Consider the following 14,485-nt stretch of genomic DNA (forward strand, 5'->3'; position numbering starts at 1 on the left):
ATAATATTACTCTACCAACTCTTTTTTACCTGTCACTTTTGTAGAATTTTTTCACTCTTATTCGTTTGTCGATTTCCAAATTCAATGTATCTTTGGAACCAAAAAAAAAAAAATTCAATGTATTTTTAATTGTATTGTTTTCTCAATTTATACTTTTAAATATTTGTTGCAAAAATAAAAATATATAAAATAAAATAATAAATCATTTAAAATATATACTAAAAAACAGATAATTCCATATAAATAACAAAATTTATTAATTTTCTCTTCGAAGTAACTATAAAATGGCAACTTAAAAAAAGTACATAATTTATAATGGGATTTGCTAGAACACACCCACTAGTTTTTATGTGGGAGTGTTTTAGCAAGCTACACCTTAAGGTGTATTTAACTACTTTTTAGTTATAACTTGCTAAAACACACCTTCTAAAAAATAAGTAGGTGTATCCTAGCAAATGCCTATAGGAGTTGCTAACATACACCCACTTATTTTTTAGAAGGTGTGTTTTAGCAACATTCACCTTAAGGTGTATTTAACAACTTTTTAGTTATATCTTTGCTAAAACACACCTTAATAAAAACTAGTGGGTGTATCCTAGCAAACCCCATTTATAATTATCTCTTTAAAAAAGTATCAATTGTTTAATAAACATAGTATTTGTCCAAAAAGATGTAGTCATAATAAACATCAATAATAAATTATATGTTCATAAGTCCTGACTCAACAAACAAACATAAAAATTGTTAGTACTCGTGAACTTAGTTCAGTTGGTTGGACAATGATAAAATATGCACGGTCTAGTCAAACCCTGACCACTACAAAAAAAAAAACCATAAAAATTGTTAAGTTGGACTTAGTTCGAATTGAGAATCTCTCAATTCGGTTTGCAAGGCCTCGATCAACTAATAATGTTGATATAGTTAGATTTAAACATTGTCATGATGTCATCCAGATATCATAGTTGTGTGCGTGAGTTTTATACGATGTTTGTCGGTTTGTTTAAAAAGAATTATGAATACTAGACAAAATACGATGTATATACATTGTACAGTATTATTATACGTATTTGAAGAACTCAATCATGAAAGAGAGATGAGAAAGACAGAAAAAGAGGAGAGAGAGAGAGAGAGAGAGAGAGAAGAAGTACTTCTCAGACTAAGAGGTTCACTGTCTGTCTCTGACTTCGATGCATGCAAGATGAAGAAGAAGATGACGATGATGATGATGCAAATATTCTTCTGATTAAACCAACAATGAAGTTCTGCTATTTGCTACTCATGAATCATCACTGCAACAATTCTGCATTTGGGTTTCTCTCTGATTGAAAAAAGTAGGTAAATAAATTTACTTATTTACACTAAATTTCTCTGCTTTTTTTTGTTTTCCTTTAGTTCTGAAATCAATTTGATGAATTTTTGGATTTTTTATTTCTACTTTGTTTCTTCAAATGTGTGTGATTGTTTTCATAGTTCATCTTAAAGAATGTGTTGTAGTTTTAATTTTCATGAAAAAAAAATATATTTTTTTTCTTTGTAGAAGTAATAATCAGAGACCCTTTTGATGATTTTGTTAGATTGTTCAATCAGATTGTTTTGGATGATGATCAGATTATAAAGTTCTGACTTGCTGATTTCACTGTTGATGAATACTATGTTAATTAAATAAAAAAAATTATTTTATTTTTTCTAATTGTAAAGGAGGTATTTGATTCTGGTATTCTTGTAGAAGTTGCATTTTTCAATTTCTTCTATTTTTTTAAGTCCAATCATTGATTCTGATCAGCTTGAAAATTTTAATGACCCAGTTGAATATATATAAAATTAAGGATTGGTTTGATTTCACTTTGTTGGTTTTTTTAGTCCTTAACTTGACAGATCTTTGTTTTATAAATCATATTTTCTAAGTTGATTTTGTAGCTTTTTGTCTTTGGAACAAATTGCGTAATTTGATCCATGTAGCCGATAAAGTTTGGTTGTTGCTGTTGTAGTATTGTCTTTGGAACAATGTTTTATTTGATCAGTTGCTGAAGTTCTTATGAGATTTGCCTTTGTAATTTGAACACATAAAGTGGAAATTTAGATTCTTGTATTTTTCTTATATATAACTGAGTTGCGAAAGAAGCATTTAATCATTTGTTAAATTATAATAATTCCTACTGCTAATCCATGCCAATTGCGAGGAAGATAACCTTTTGTGTAAGGTATTTTTCAATTTTTGCTTGTTGTGAACTTTAATCATCATTTATGTTAACTGTGAATTAACAAATGCTCTTTTCATTAGTTTTCTGAATTTGATGCAGCAAAGAAACACTGATTTCACTCTTTTAACAGGAATGATGTATTAAGGATCAGTCTCGGAAGAATTTTGATCTCATGGCTGATTCTTCTTCCAATCTCTCTTTACCTTCTGACACAGTAAGCGCAAGACAAATAAGGTCCTCAATTTTTCACACCTCTGGTTCTAGGGTGGGAGCTGGTGTGAAAAACTTACCAGATTCTGAATCCGCTTGGAGCCCTACTTCTCCTCTCGATTACAGACTCTTCTCAAATCTTAGCAATGTTTTTAGCGCTAAGTCTTCTAGACCTTCATTCCAAACCGGGCATAAGAAGCCGTTAGATGGAAGTAAAGTAGGCCTTGGTATCATAACTTCTCTTGTTAATGAAACCAAACCTAATAACGAGATCCTTGGTAAATTTCCAAGGGAAAATATAATTTTCGGATCACAAGTGAAGAATCACATACTTCAATTCTCAAAGAACAACCATGAATCTCTTGCACCTTTTTTGAAAACCAATTCCTTGCCCAAAAACTATGTCATTTCACTTCCTTCTGAAACCAAAAGCCCCACACTTCCTTCCAAAACCAAAAGTCCCAAATCAGAAGTCGAAAGCTTTGATGATGATGTCAATCAAGAATCTAAAGGTCTTATAAGTTCTGCAGCGTCTTCGCCTGATTCCTCTAGGCCTTCTTCATTAATCAACTCAAACCAAAGCTCTAATTTGGGAACCAATGATTTGTTTGTAGAAGTTACATCTTCATCATTGAGTTTGCCTCCAGTTACGAACACAAGCTCACAAGTAGACGATTCTTTAAAAATTATATCAAGTTCACTCCCAGTATCCATTGATTTCAGCAATGGATATGTAGGCTCACTCTCTGCAAAAGAGATAGAGCTTTCGGAGGATTATACTTGTATAATTTCTCATGGTCCAAACCCGAAACGAACACATATATTTGGTGACTGCATTTTGGAATGTCACAACAATGACTTTACTGAGTTCAGCAAGAAAGAAGAACCGGCTTTCATATCTTCTCAAGTTCCCATATTTTCAGAAGAATCATCACCTCGTCGTTTTGACAGCGTTATGAGCTTTTGTTACACATGTAATAAGAAATTTGACGAGGAGGGGAAAGGTGCTCACGCTTATAGGTTTGTCTTAAACATCTCACTTTTCTATTATGAGTTTCAGTTAAGCCACAAATGTTAGTTGTAATTTGTTGTATATATCTTGTAGTGACGAGAAAGCTTTTTGCAGTTTTAATCGTCGATCGGAGGAAATTTTGGCAGAAGAGGAAATGGAGAAAACTTGCACTAACTCAGCAAAGAGCTCTCCTAACTCAAGTTACCATGATGATATCTTCCTCATGGGTCTGCCAGTGTCCAAATAACATGCTTTAGCATGAAATTGTTGTGAAGGTAAAAGGTGTAGACAATTTTATTTGCAGACAATTACCTATGTGAATTTGTTTTTGCTTTGGCCTTTGGGTTATTGCTGTGCAAAGTATGCTATGTGTTAGTTGTCAAGAACCAAGTTTTATGGTTTTGTAGCTAGGAAAGGGATTGTTTTCTCCATTATGATAACTCAGAACAGTTATGCGAATTGTAATGTTTAATGGATGAGTTGAAAGAGGCCACCGGGCCCTCTCTCGTTCATATTTTATAGTCTATCATTGTTTTTTTATTCTACCTTTATTTATATTCCATTTTTGCTACTCTAAACCCAATCATATTGCATATTTGCACACTGTACAGTTTGAACATCACCATGTGTCAATGGTTGGATTAGAGATAAGATCATATATGATAAAAACATTATGACGTCATTTGAGTCATTTTGTTTTATTCATGTTGCTGCTCCGCATAATGAGATGAGGTTTGGTTGTTGTTGCTTGTTGTATAGTTTGAATATTATTGGTTTGGTCAAATGCTGAGTTTGGAATGATAAATTTGTTGTGAAGAGCTATCAAATTGCCCAATAACTATCAAACTTTAACTGTGTAATGTTCTCTCAGTTCTTATGAAGTGCTTAAAGTTAATGGGCCTAATTGTCTCAAGAGAAGAGACCTTGCAATGAAATCAAATTGAAGTTACATAAGCCATTTATCCTATGAGATGACATTTATGGCATCCTTGTGTTCATGGCTTAAGGATAAAATCGATAAAATCGTCATCTATTTTATCTGATACTGTTGGATTGTATCAAGTATTGTAAAATCAAAATAGATTGGACTTTCTTCTTCATCATCATCATCACATGGAAGCTCGTGAAACAAAGATGCATACAATAATTGTTGGTTAAATACCTTTGACATTGATGAATATATGCAGCCACATCATTAACCATTCATTCTCGTAACCTCGTTGCACGTAAGAGGAAAATGTTGTGTGAGAAGTAAGTGATAAATTGGCAAGAAGGTGAAATAATCTGTGATCAGACTGTACTTCCCTTCTAGATGAACATAAATTTAGGGTCCATTTTCACAGAGCTGCTACGAGTGAAAACCAAAAACCGGTAAAAGACCGACTCTGTTATTGAGAGGTGTTCCTTAATGCACGAGTTGGATGAGATTGAGAGCCGCCATGATTTTGTAAAACTATCGAGTGTAACATTTTTCAAAATCACCATGATTTTGTTAATTTCACCGTTCATCCAAACATGCACTTAATGTAATTAATTCATTTGTAGACTCAGTGAAACTAATGAGATCTCTCTCACTCAACTAGCCATAACGCAGCATTACATCTTTCATAACAGGGTTACTGCTAAGTGCATATTTTTGATATGTTGATCAAGTTATAGAATGTGCAGAATTAGTCAAGGTGAAGAATAAGGGTGTTTTGTACTCGTTATTACAAGGACATCAATATTTTGGAAGTTCAAGTTCAGGGGTGAGGGACTTATTCTTTATTTCGTTTATATAGGGATATTTTGTTCATTTGGTTTGTAAATTATTTTGTTTCAAGTTAATATCATATATAGTAATGTTGTATTTTGTTTACAGTTAATATTAATATGTGCAATTGCAAACAAGGAACTGGTACCAAATTACTTATAATACTTTCATCATTGATACCAAAACATGTATCTCTTGGGAACTCTTGCCCTCTAATAAAATGGTACAAAATTGCTTAAGCAGCAGAAAATATAAAGATATTTCCCTTAAACGAGCATTTCCCGCAAAAAACTTTTATAGTTCTTCTAAGATCTCTCACATGTCCTAGAACACCATTGATGGAAAATCAAGGTTGAGCTTTCTCAGATTTTGAAATGTCAGCAACAGCTTCTCCCACTGTGAGATAGAGTCCTTTAAATCCAAAGGTATCCAAAATTTTCGACATATGTAACTTTTCCATCACATTTCCAACAGGATTTACCAGCACAAGCTGCAGTAGCAAATTATAAAATGTAGAAGTTAGAAAGTGAATAATGGTAGATTTTTTAGGCCTTCTGAAATCAATATATCAATTAGTGTCTGTACCTGAAGTGATCTCTTTTCTAGCATCTTTCTAAGTTCACCTAAAGTTTCAAGCCCACTTGTGTCTATTGCTGTGACAGCTGAAAAAGAAAAATATTGCATAATAGTGTAAGAAAGTTGTCCACATACATTAATCACATATCACAAAATAGATATTTATGCACATATCTTAGCAAATAATACTACATGAGATACGGTTGAACATCTGTGTCAAAAAAAAAGGTACACAGACAGTGCATGATTGCTAAACTCTAACCAATGTTGTAAGTCTAATGAAATTAGTACCTGTCATGTCTAAAATTATGCACTGCAATGAAGTTCCGTTATATTCTTTTATACGCTCTTCCTCTTCTCGAACCCATCTTAGTATCCTGCAGCAGGAGAAGCTCTTAATCATATGAATCATGGATTCAATCAAAGACATATATACTGAACTTAACAACTTAAAGAATTCTAGAAATTTCCTTCTCTAACCTCTCTCGAAGGTAAGTCGAATTAGCGAAATAGATTGGAGACTCAACAGCCAAAATGAGAAATGAAGGAACTCTTAAAGCTTCTTTGTATTGGTTTATGTTATGGAATATCTGTGTTCCAGGTATGTTTCCTAAAACCAAAGTGTTTGGTCTGGAGACATGAAGTAGGATCTTGAAGACTGATATAGCAACCTGAAGATTTTGGCCAAGTAAATTGATATTAATAATGTATCCACATGCCATAGCATTATCATGCAATATATTTTAAGTTTAGGGACTATACACTGACAGTGTAAACCTTTTTATATAATCATTCAATCAAATGCTACAATAAAACCTGATTGGATGACTGTATAAAATGTTTTACACTGTTGGAGCATCATAGTCAGTAAACTAATACATTTGGATTTGCAAGATAAACAAATTTTCAGCTTACCGCAATACTGAGGCCTAAAGGTACAGAAAGGAACAGAACACCAAAAAAGGAGCACATGCAGGCCAAGAAATCAAGTTTGTCAACCTTCCACAGTTTATATGCCGCTTGATAATCTATTAGTCCAATCACAGCAGCAATAATGATGGTTGCCAAGACTACATTTGGTGTATAGTAGAAGAGAGGCATGAGAAACAAAAGGGTCACTAGAACAGCTGAAGCCATGATTATATTAGAAACCGCAGTCTGTGCTCCAGCATTGTAGTTAACAGCCGACCGAGAAAAGGATCCTGCAAGAATGTAGACTTTCTCAAAATTGATGCTTCTTAGATAACTAAGTCATGTGGATAAATAAAAGAAGAGTTGTTACCTGTTGTGACATAGCATGAAGTACAAGAGCCAGCTATGTTCATAATACCAATGGCCATCATTTCTTTGTTACCATCCACTTGGTAATTTTTAAGTGCTGCAAATGTTCTACCTACTGCAATTCCTTCCTGAAACATAGGCAAATTTTGTTGAATAGAGTAAGTCACAGTTAAGTAAAACAGCATCATGTGGCATATTTAAGTACAAAATCTAGATGCATCTCTGTGTGCTGTTTTTATTGTTCTCTAATCACAATACACTGTATACATTGTGTATCAAATAAGATAAACCAAATCATTTAAATTTAAACTTAATTGAAAAATTATAACCGCGTGATAAATTATAACCGGTGAACAGAACAAGTAGTACCTATAGAACAACACCTAAGTTGTGTCCTATATTTATGTATGTAACATGTAGTATGTGACAGAAAAGTGTAACAAGTTTTGGTTCTGCATACTGTGAGAGATAGGATTCCTGTGACAATGCCTGTTTTGATAGCAAGAGCCAAGTAAGGACCATTGAAGTATAACAGGTTCACTGATGGCGGATTAACGCCTTTTGCCAAGTGCCCAATCTGCCGAAGAATACACAGAGAATCAATCAGTTATTACTACTTTTGATTAATTTGACCAATATTTCAATTTTTTTATATTATTAAATTGATACTGCTTGTCATACACTCAAAATAGTAATGATGAAGTAAGTAAAATTCTTACAACTGAAATGTGATGAGCCTTATTTCTGAGAAGGAAGACTAAGATGGTTGAAAGAATGACTGATGTTAAAGGAGCAGCTGCTGAAGCCCAGAATAGTTTTGGTTTCCTCAAACTCTGTTGCAAATTTTCAAGAATAATTAGAACTTGAAAAATAAATGAATAGCCAAATCAAAGTCAAATAACATTAGACTGATATATTATACTATATAAGATATAGTTTTATGTTTTAAATAATGCAAGATAGAGAAATTTACAATGTGTCTTGTTGTGAGTAGGAATGCCAAAAAGCCAAATCCCATAACAATAGTTTGCCATGACCACTGCAAAAATAGTTGTAAAAGAACTTTAGTCAACTTCACAAGTATTTACACTTGCACTAGCATCACAATATTTAAAAGTGGCCCATTATACTCTCTTCATGAAAGAAAGCATATATGAAAAAAATAGCCATCCTTCACTTAGCAATCATGGGGTGCAAGGGCAATGATAATCTATCTATATATTCCTATGAAAAGATTGTGGTGGGAATCGTAAGAGAAAAATAGAAATTACTTAATTTAGAAATCAATTTTAATGTTTGTTACTATTAGTTACAAAAATAAATAAATAATTTGTACATCAAATTACATTGTGTCATACATTTGTAAGTATTTTTTTTTATTTAGTTCTAAAGAACATACATGTGAAACTTCCACACACAACAATGAGAAATGAAGAATATTATGGATTCGAATTGGCGTTCAGGCATATCAAATATCTATGTAGCTTTTTACCATTTGAATTGAATTTACGAGACAATAAATAATTTATTTTATTAATAAAAGTTCAAATTACTTAATATACAAAAAAAAATATAAATTTAATTTTAGAAAATGACTAAAAAACAATATGCAAAAATTTGTTTCCAATTTCCAAGCATTCTTAAAGTGCTAAACTACATGGTAGTGTTCTGTACCTCATCCTTTTGCTTGTAAACAGAGACCAATACAGGAATAATTTGCATCTTGTTAGTAAAGTGCACAATTCCAAGTAACCCTTTCAATTGCTGTAGTGACACAATGATAGCAGCACCGGCCATGAAACCGACCAGTGTTGCTTTTGATAGGAAATCAATTACAAAGCCTAACCTGCATACACAAATTCAAAAGATTATTTCATCATTCACAAAACATAGGGAACTAATAAAATGTCCTTCAATAAATAACCATAAATAAATTCTCAAATTTCAAGTTGACTAGAATTGTCTTATTATTAAATAAAGTACTTGTAACAAGTTTTTGATTTTTTTTTTCTTTTTTCAGAAGAGTCTAGTAGTGAAATCACAAACACATGCGGAGAGTCATAAGTTATCAAATGTTCATGCAATCTTTTACCATATGTCAGACCGTACTTATGTGACTTTTTTACCAATCTTACTATGCTAATTTTTAACTAATTAATTTCACATGCAAGAGTAAAATAAAAATAAAAATCAGAAGATGAATGATTTTGTTTAATTGAATACCTTAGTATACCAAGAGATGCTTGGAATAAACCAGCAACAAAGGTGGCAGTGAAAGCCAATTGAAGATAAAGAGTAGGATTTTGAGTGAAAGAAACAGTTTCACTCAACATTGATCCCATAACCAAAGATGCAATTGAAACTGGTCCAACACCAACATGTCTTGAACTTCCAAGCAGAGCATATATCAATGGTGGCACAAAACTTGAATCTGTGTCATATTCAAATGTTCCATCATAATTAATAACAATTACTCAATGCCAGAAATCATGAAACTAGAAATAAATTAAATACCCACACAGTCCAATAATAGGAGGCAAGTTTGCAAGCTTTGCATAGCTAATTCCCTGCAATATATCAAGAGACAAAATTCAGTCCAAAAAAAAAAGGCAAAAGTGAAACATAAATATATTATATAAATATAAGTATGCATGATGATATATATAAAAAAAAATAACAAAAAACTGAGACACTATGAAACACTAACACAAACACCTGACAGACACGACGGTAATAATTTCAGAAAATGAAATTATTGAATGTCATCACATGTCTCACCGATAGACACCGGACACCGAACACGCTTTAATTTTAGAAAATGAGATAATTGAATATAGTCGCGCATTTCTCGGTGTCAGATACTAGACACGTCTTCAATCTTTATGATGAAATACAAACATATGTGTATAATGACATGAAAAAATAAGTGCGACACTATGCAAGACTAACACCGGCACCAAACACGACACTAACATCAATGGTAATTTCATAAATTAAAATAATTGAGTGTAACCACGTGTTTTGTCGGACATTAGATACGTCTTAATTTCACAAAATGAAATAATTGAATATAGTCGTATGTCTCAAGTGTCAGGCACCAGACACGTCTTCAATATGAAGTATGAGAGACATGTAAGAAGTTAGTGTGTTTTATACCTGAGGAATGGCGAGGCTGGCAATGGTGAGACCAGAAATGACATCAGAACGAAGAAGGGTGAGAGTATACTGAGAACCCCATTGAAAAATGGGGAACAAGAATTGAAGGGTAAGAAGAAACTTTGTGAAAGATGGTTGGTTTTTGAAACGGTGTAAAGGATCATCAGGGAAGAAGATTTCAGAGAGTCTGTGTTTGAGTTTGTTGAATGATGTTCTCTCTGGTGGTAAACGAACTTGATGAATTGGAATTTCTGTTTGAATTTTCATTGTTGTTTCTTCAAAGTGTTCTACTCTGTTGCAGTTCATACCCATTGTATGTATTTTGTTCTGTTTCTCACGGTTTGTATTCTCTTATGTAAACCATTTTATAGAAGAGGGAGGGGCATGTTTAGTCTTGGTTATTTAATATTTCCTAGGGGTATTTTGTCATAACAAAATGTTCTTTTGTTGTTTCTCCCTCTACTAACCTTTTCATTTTCCAATATGGGAAAATACTTAATTGAGCACACATACATAATTGAAAAAATATATAGAGAGAAAATAATTAAATAAGATTTCTTTTTGAATAATTAAATGAAATATACTTTTGTGTGTGTGCGCCTAAATGATGTGTCTAAATGCTTGTGTTCGTCCCCGTGAGCTTAGCTAAGTTGGTAAAGACAGTGCATAATATAAGCAAGATCCGGGGTTTGAACCCTGGACACTACCAAAAAAAAAAAATGCTTGTGTTCAAGTAAGCTTTTCTCTACCTCTCACTTGTGTATAGGGAAGGGAATAGCCTAAACCGAACTAGATTTTATAAGGTTTAAGTTTGGTCAGTCAAAATTTTTAAGGCCTAAGCCTGATTTGCAGCTTGTCATAAATTTGTTTTTTCGGTAAAAATTTAGCTTTCTGAAAGTCTGATATAGTTTGCTAGCCTATTTAAAAGCCTATTTCGTATGAATATATTTATATAAGTCGTGTGATTTACGTTTAAGTGTTAAATATGTTTTTGGTCCCTATAAATATACCAACTTTTTGTTTTAGTCCCTCTAAAAATTTTCCTTAACTTTTAGTTCCTATAAAATTTTCAATCACTACTATTGGTCCCTATTTTTAAGTTAATTTTACTATTTTTTAATGAAATTGTGCAGAAATGTATGGAATATTGTAAAAATATTTCCCAAAAAAAAGTTAATTTTTTTTAACAAAACGTAAATTTAATATGAATTTTTAACTGTCACAAATATAAAAATTCATATTAAATTTATGATTTGTTAAAAAATTCTATTTTTTTTGGGAGAGATTCGTATAATATTATGAATTTTTCTGCAAAATTTTATTCAAAAATATAAATTGTACATATGAGTTTACTTTAAAATAGGGACCAAAAGTGAAGATGGAAAACTTTTGGGGACTAAAAGTTGAAGGAAAATTTTAGAGGGACCAAAACGAAAAGTTGGTATATTTATAAGGACCAAAAACATATTTAAATAAAATAGCAAACCAATTAGATTGAACTCTCTTTTGATATTTAACATGAGTTTTTAAGGAACTTGACTATATATTATATCATACTTCAATTCTAATTTATAATCATACACGTAAATGTGTGAAAAAATAATGTATACTAATAAACTTAACTTACGGAAAAGGTTAACAAATTTATATTTTACTTTAGTAGTCCGGTCTATTAAGTTTAAGAGGGTTTTTAATAATTTATGGTCTGGGCTTTTAAGCTAAATAGACTTCTAAAAAAGTCCAGGTCTTCTCTAGTTAAGAAAAAAGTCTGACATGAACTGACCTATTATAGGCTAGGTCGTAGCCCCTATAGGCCGGTTTGGCCTATTCACATTCCTGGTTGTGTGTATGAGTGTCAATAACAATTACTCTTTAAAGTATCTAAGGACCGCTCACAAACAAGTACTGAACGACAATTAACTGGCTTCGACATTTTTTAGTTGTTTTTTTTGTCTTTTACATTTTTTTTTGCCACTGATATGAGTTATGTTTACCCCTATACGATATTATGAGAATACTTGTAGATTTTTGTTGGTCAACAAAATCGATCAATTTCAACATAGTTAGGATGTCAAATTTAATGCATGTACATGCATGCTCTTGACTTTTTTTTTTTAGAACAAATTATGGTTAAATGACTTGATAAGTTGAATAATTTTACTTGACCAAAAAAATTGAATAATTTTACTTAAGTGCATTTATTAATTGTATTTTTTTTAGGTGAAGTGTATTTATTAATTATTGGTTATTAGTCATCTATATTTATATACTCCCTCCGGTTCTAAATATAAGCAAATTTGACTTTTTAGATTCATTCAATTAATGATGTATGTTGTCCATAATATGAACCACATACATCATTAATTGAATGAACCTAAAAAGTTAAATTTGCTTATATTTAGGACCGGAGGGAGTATAAAGAAAACTACCCTTTTCAGTATTTTTGGGCTGGATTTTTTTTCTTCAAAAATACCCCTTAATTTTCAATACTAATAACATGTGTAACAAATAGATAAGAATAAATTTTTTTTTGACAAGAATAAGAATAAATTTAAATATTAAAACAAATGTAACAAACACGATATGAATATATATTTTTTCTTTTTTTTTTCTTTTATCGTTTAAAAAATGTAACAAACTAAATGAGTATATTTATACTTACTTTTTCATCATTCCAGTTATACCCTTAAACAACTTTTTCTATAATAAAATTGTTGTTGGTGTCATTAAAAAAAGAATTCAGATTATATTTTTTTTGTTATATTGTATTATTGTTGGTGTCGATGAAATAAATAATCATGGTAAGTTTGATTTTTTATAACTTGAAAGCAACAAACATTTATATTTTTTTAGTTTTAATCAAAATCAAAATCTTATAAAAAAAACACCGTTCATAATTTTCAAACGTTATCATAATAAAAAGAGCGGAAAAACAGGCACGTGAGTGCCTTTCTTTTCGCTAGTTATTATAATTAATATAAATTTATAGTGGAGTATAAAGACTTGACCATAAAAATGTTATTTTGTTGGTGTTATTCAAAAAGATAAGAATTTATAATATATTTGTTATATTTTTTTAAAATATATTATATTTGTTATATTGTTGGTATCATTGAAAAAGATAAGTATAGTTTGTTACAATATGAAAGTGCAAAATATCTATTATCTATACCTATAATTTTAATCAAAATAAAATTAATTTTAATCAATATTTCATAAAAAATGTTCGTAATTTATACGCATAAGTACAATAAAAAGAAGGGACAAACGAATACGGAGTGTCGGTTTAAACGCTAGTATAATATGACACCCTTACAAACTGAATTAAATTCACGAGAACTACCCCGGTGATTATTTTTATTTTTTTTGTATGTATGCTTACTAGAAAAACCTCCAGTGATTATTAAATGATGGTTTAATATATAAAATGTCATACAGATCATTTATTATACATAATGTAACAAAACTAAAACCTTTTTTATTGTAAGAAACAAATGCTTTGATGGTTGTGTCTAAATGATTTTATGAACCAATTTTATTTTATTTTTTGGTCAGGTAACCTAATGTTAGAAATTCACATCTAATGGTTAGAAATTCACCATTTTAACGTGAATAATAAGTGTGGTTCGAGGTTCGAACCTCTAAGTTAAGTTCACATGTATATGTTATTATACAATATCCTTATCAACTGAGTTAAGTTCAGAGAGATAAGAAAAAAAATATTTCTTTAGTCGTTTTTATACAAACTCTGACCTTTATCAAATGTATTAAATGTAGGGAAGGCAATGGGTACCCTATGGGTAGGGTACTGCATTGCTCTCCCCATACCCGCGTCTGTAAAAAAAATACCCGTATTCGAGCCCGTACCCTCGTGGGTAACAACTTTAGTGCCCTTCCCCATACGCTATGGGTACCTTAGTGCCCATACCCGAACCCATTACCCGCACTTTAACTATGAAAAGACAATAAAAATATCACAATTGAAATAAAACTATGGTTTAAAAAATTTCAAATCAACTCATTAAATTGTATGAATCGTAGTATTTAACAAAATAAAAAACATCAAAAAGATCCTTCAAAAATTGTATAACAGTATGAGGGATTGGTTATTGTATTAAGTAATTTTTAGGTTTAGGCTTAGGCATAAATAACTAAATAAATTAATTAATTATACACCAAAAATAATAAATTATTTATCATATTATATAAATATATACGCGGATTGCGGGGCTGGGTAGTATAGTACCTTACCCGTACCCATACCTATTTAAATTTGCAGGTAATACCCAGACCCAA

The 14,485-nt window shown here is 31.2% G+C and overlaps 2 protein-coding genes across 8 annotated transcripts; one reads left to right on the forward strand and one right to left on the reverse strand.

Annotated features, from left to right (window-relative positions):
* The first annotated feature begins 1,146 nt into the window (after positions 1 to 1,146).
* On the forward strand, positions 1,147 to 3,962 carry LOC146951359 (FCS-Like Zinc finger 10-like). 7 transcript variants are annotated; one of them, XM_085747329.1, is made up of 3 exons: positions 1,147 to 1,335; positions 2,301 to 3,431; positions 3,517 to 3,962. In XM_085747329.1, exons 2-3 carry the CDS (start codon positions 2,374 to 2,376, stop codon positions 3,668 to 3,670), a joined length of 1,212 nt encoding a protein of 403 aa, XP_085603455.1. In that variant the 5' UTR covers positions 1,147 to 1,335; positions 2,301 to 2,373; the 3' UTR covers positions 3,671 to 3,962. The 7 variants fall into 7 exon arrangements, with proteins under 7 accessions (XP_085603455.1, XP_085603453.1, XP_085603457.1 ...); XM_085747327.1 differs by having other exon boundaries at positions 2,332 to 3,431; XM_085747331.1 differs by having other exon boundaries at positions 2,332 to 3,431; positions 3,538 to 3,962.
* Positions 3,963 to 5,318: 1,356 nt separating this feature from the next.
* SULTR3;4 (sulfate transporter 3;4) lies at positions 5,319 to 10,527 on the reverse strand. Its single transcript, XM_085747325.1, has 13 exons — positions 10,190 to 10,527; positions 9,552 to 9,600; positions 9,257 to 9,464; positions 8,708 to 8,879; positions 8,007 to 8,072; positions 7,753 to 7,866; positions 7,494 to 7,610; positions 7,035 to 7,161; positions 6,668 to 6,954; positions 6,233 to 6,423; positions 6,044 to 6,129; positions 5,762 to 5,838; positions 5,319 to 5,666 (listed from the first exon to the last, which is right to left on the reverse strand). Exons 1-13 carry the CDS (start codon positions 10,499 to 10,501, stop codon positions 5,523 to 5,525), a joined length of 1,950 nt encoding a protein of 649 aa, XP_085603451.1. The 5' UTR covers positions 10,502 to 10,527; the 3' UTR covers positions 5,319 to 5,522.
* Positions 10,528 to 14,485: the final 3,958 nt, after the last annotated feature.

This window comes from Medicago sativa, chromosome 2 (assembly GCF_051527215.1).
Source record: "Medicago sativa cultivar Bolivia chromosome 2, Bolivia_mono, whole genome shotgun sequence".
Classification (NCBI taxonomy): domain Eukaryota; kingdom Viridiplantae; phylum Streptophyta; class Magnoliopsida; order Fabales; family Fabaceae; genus Medicago; species Medicago sativa.

Bases quoted from the DNA above. Each gene is read 5' to 3' on its own strand.
- LOC146951359 (XM_085747329.1), top strand. From the start codon at position 2,374: ATGGCTGATTCTTCTTCCAATCTCTCTTTACCTTCTGACACAGTAAGC. The intron at 3,432-3,516 runs GTTTGTCTTAAA...TATATCTTGTAG, and splicing joins AAAGGTGCTCACGCTTATAG to TGACGAGAAAGCTTTTTGCA.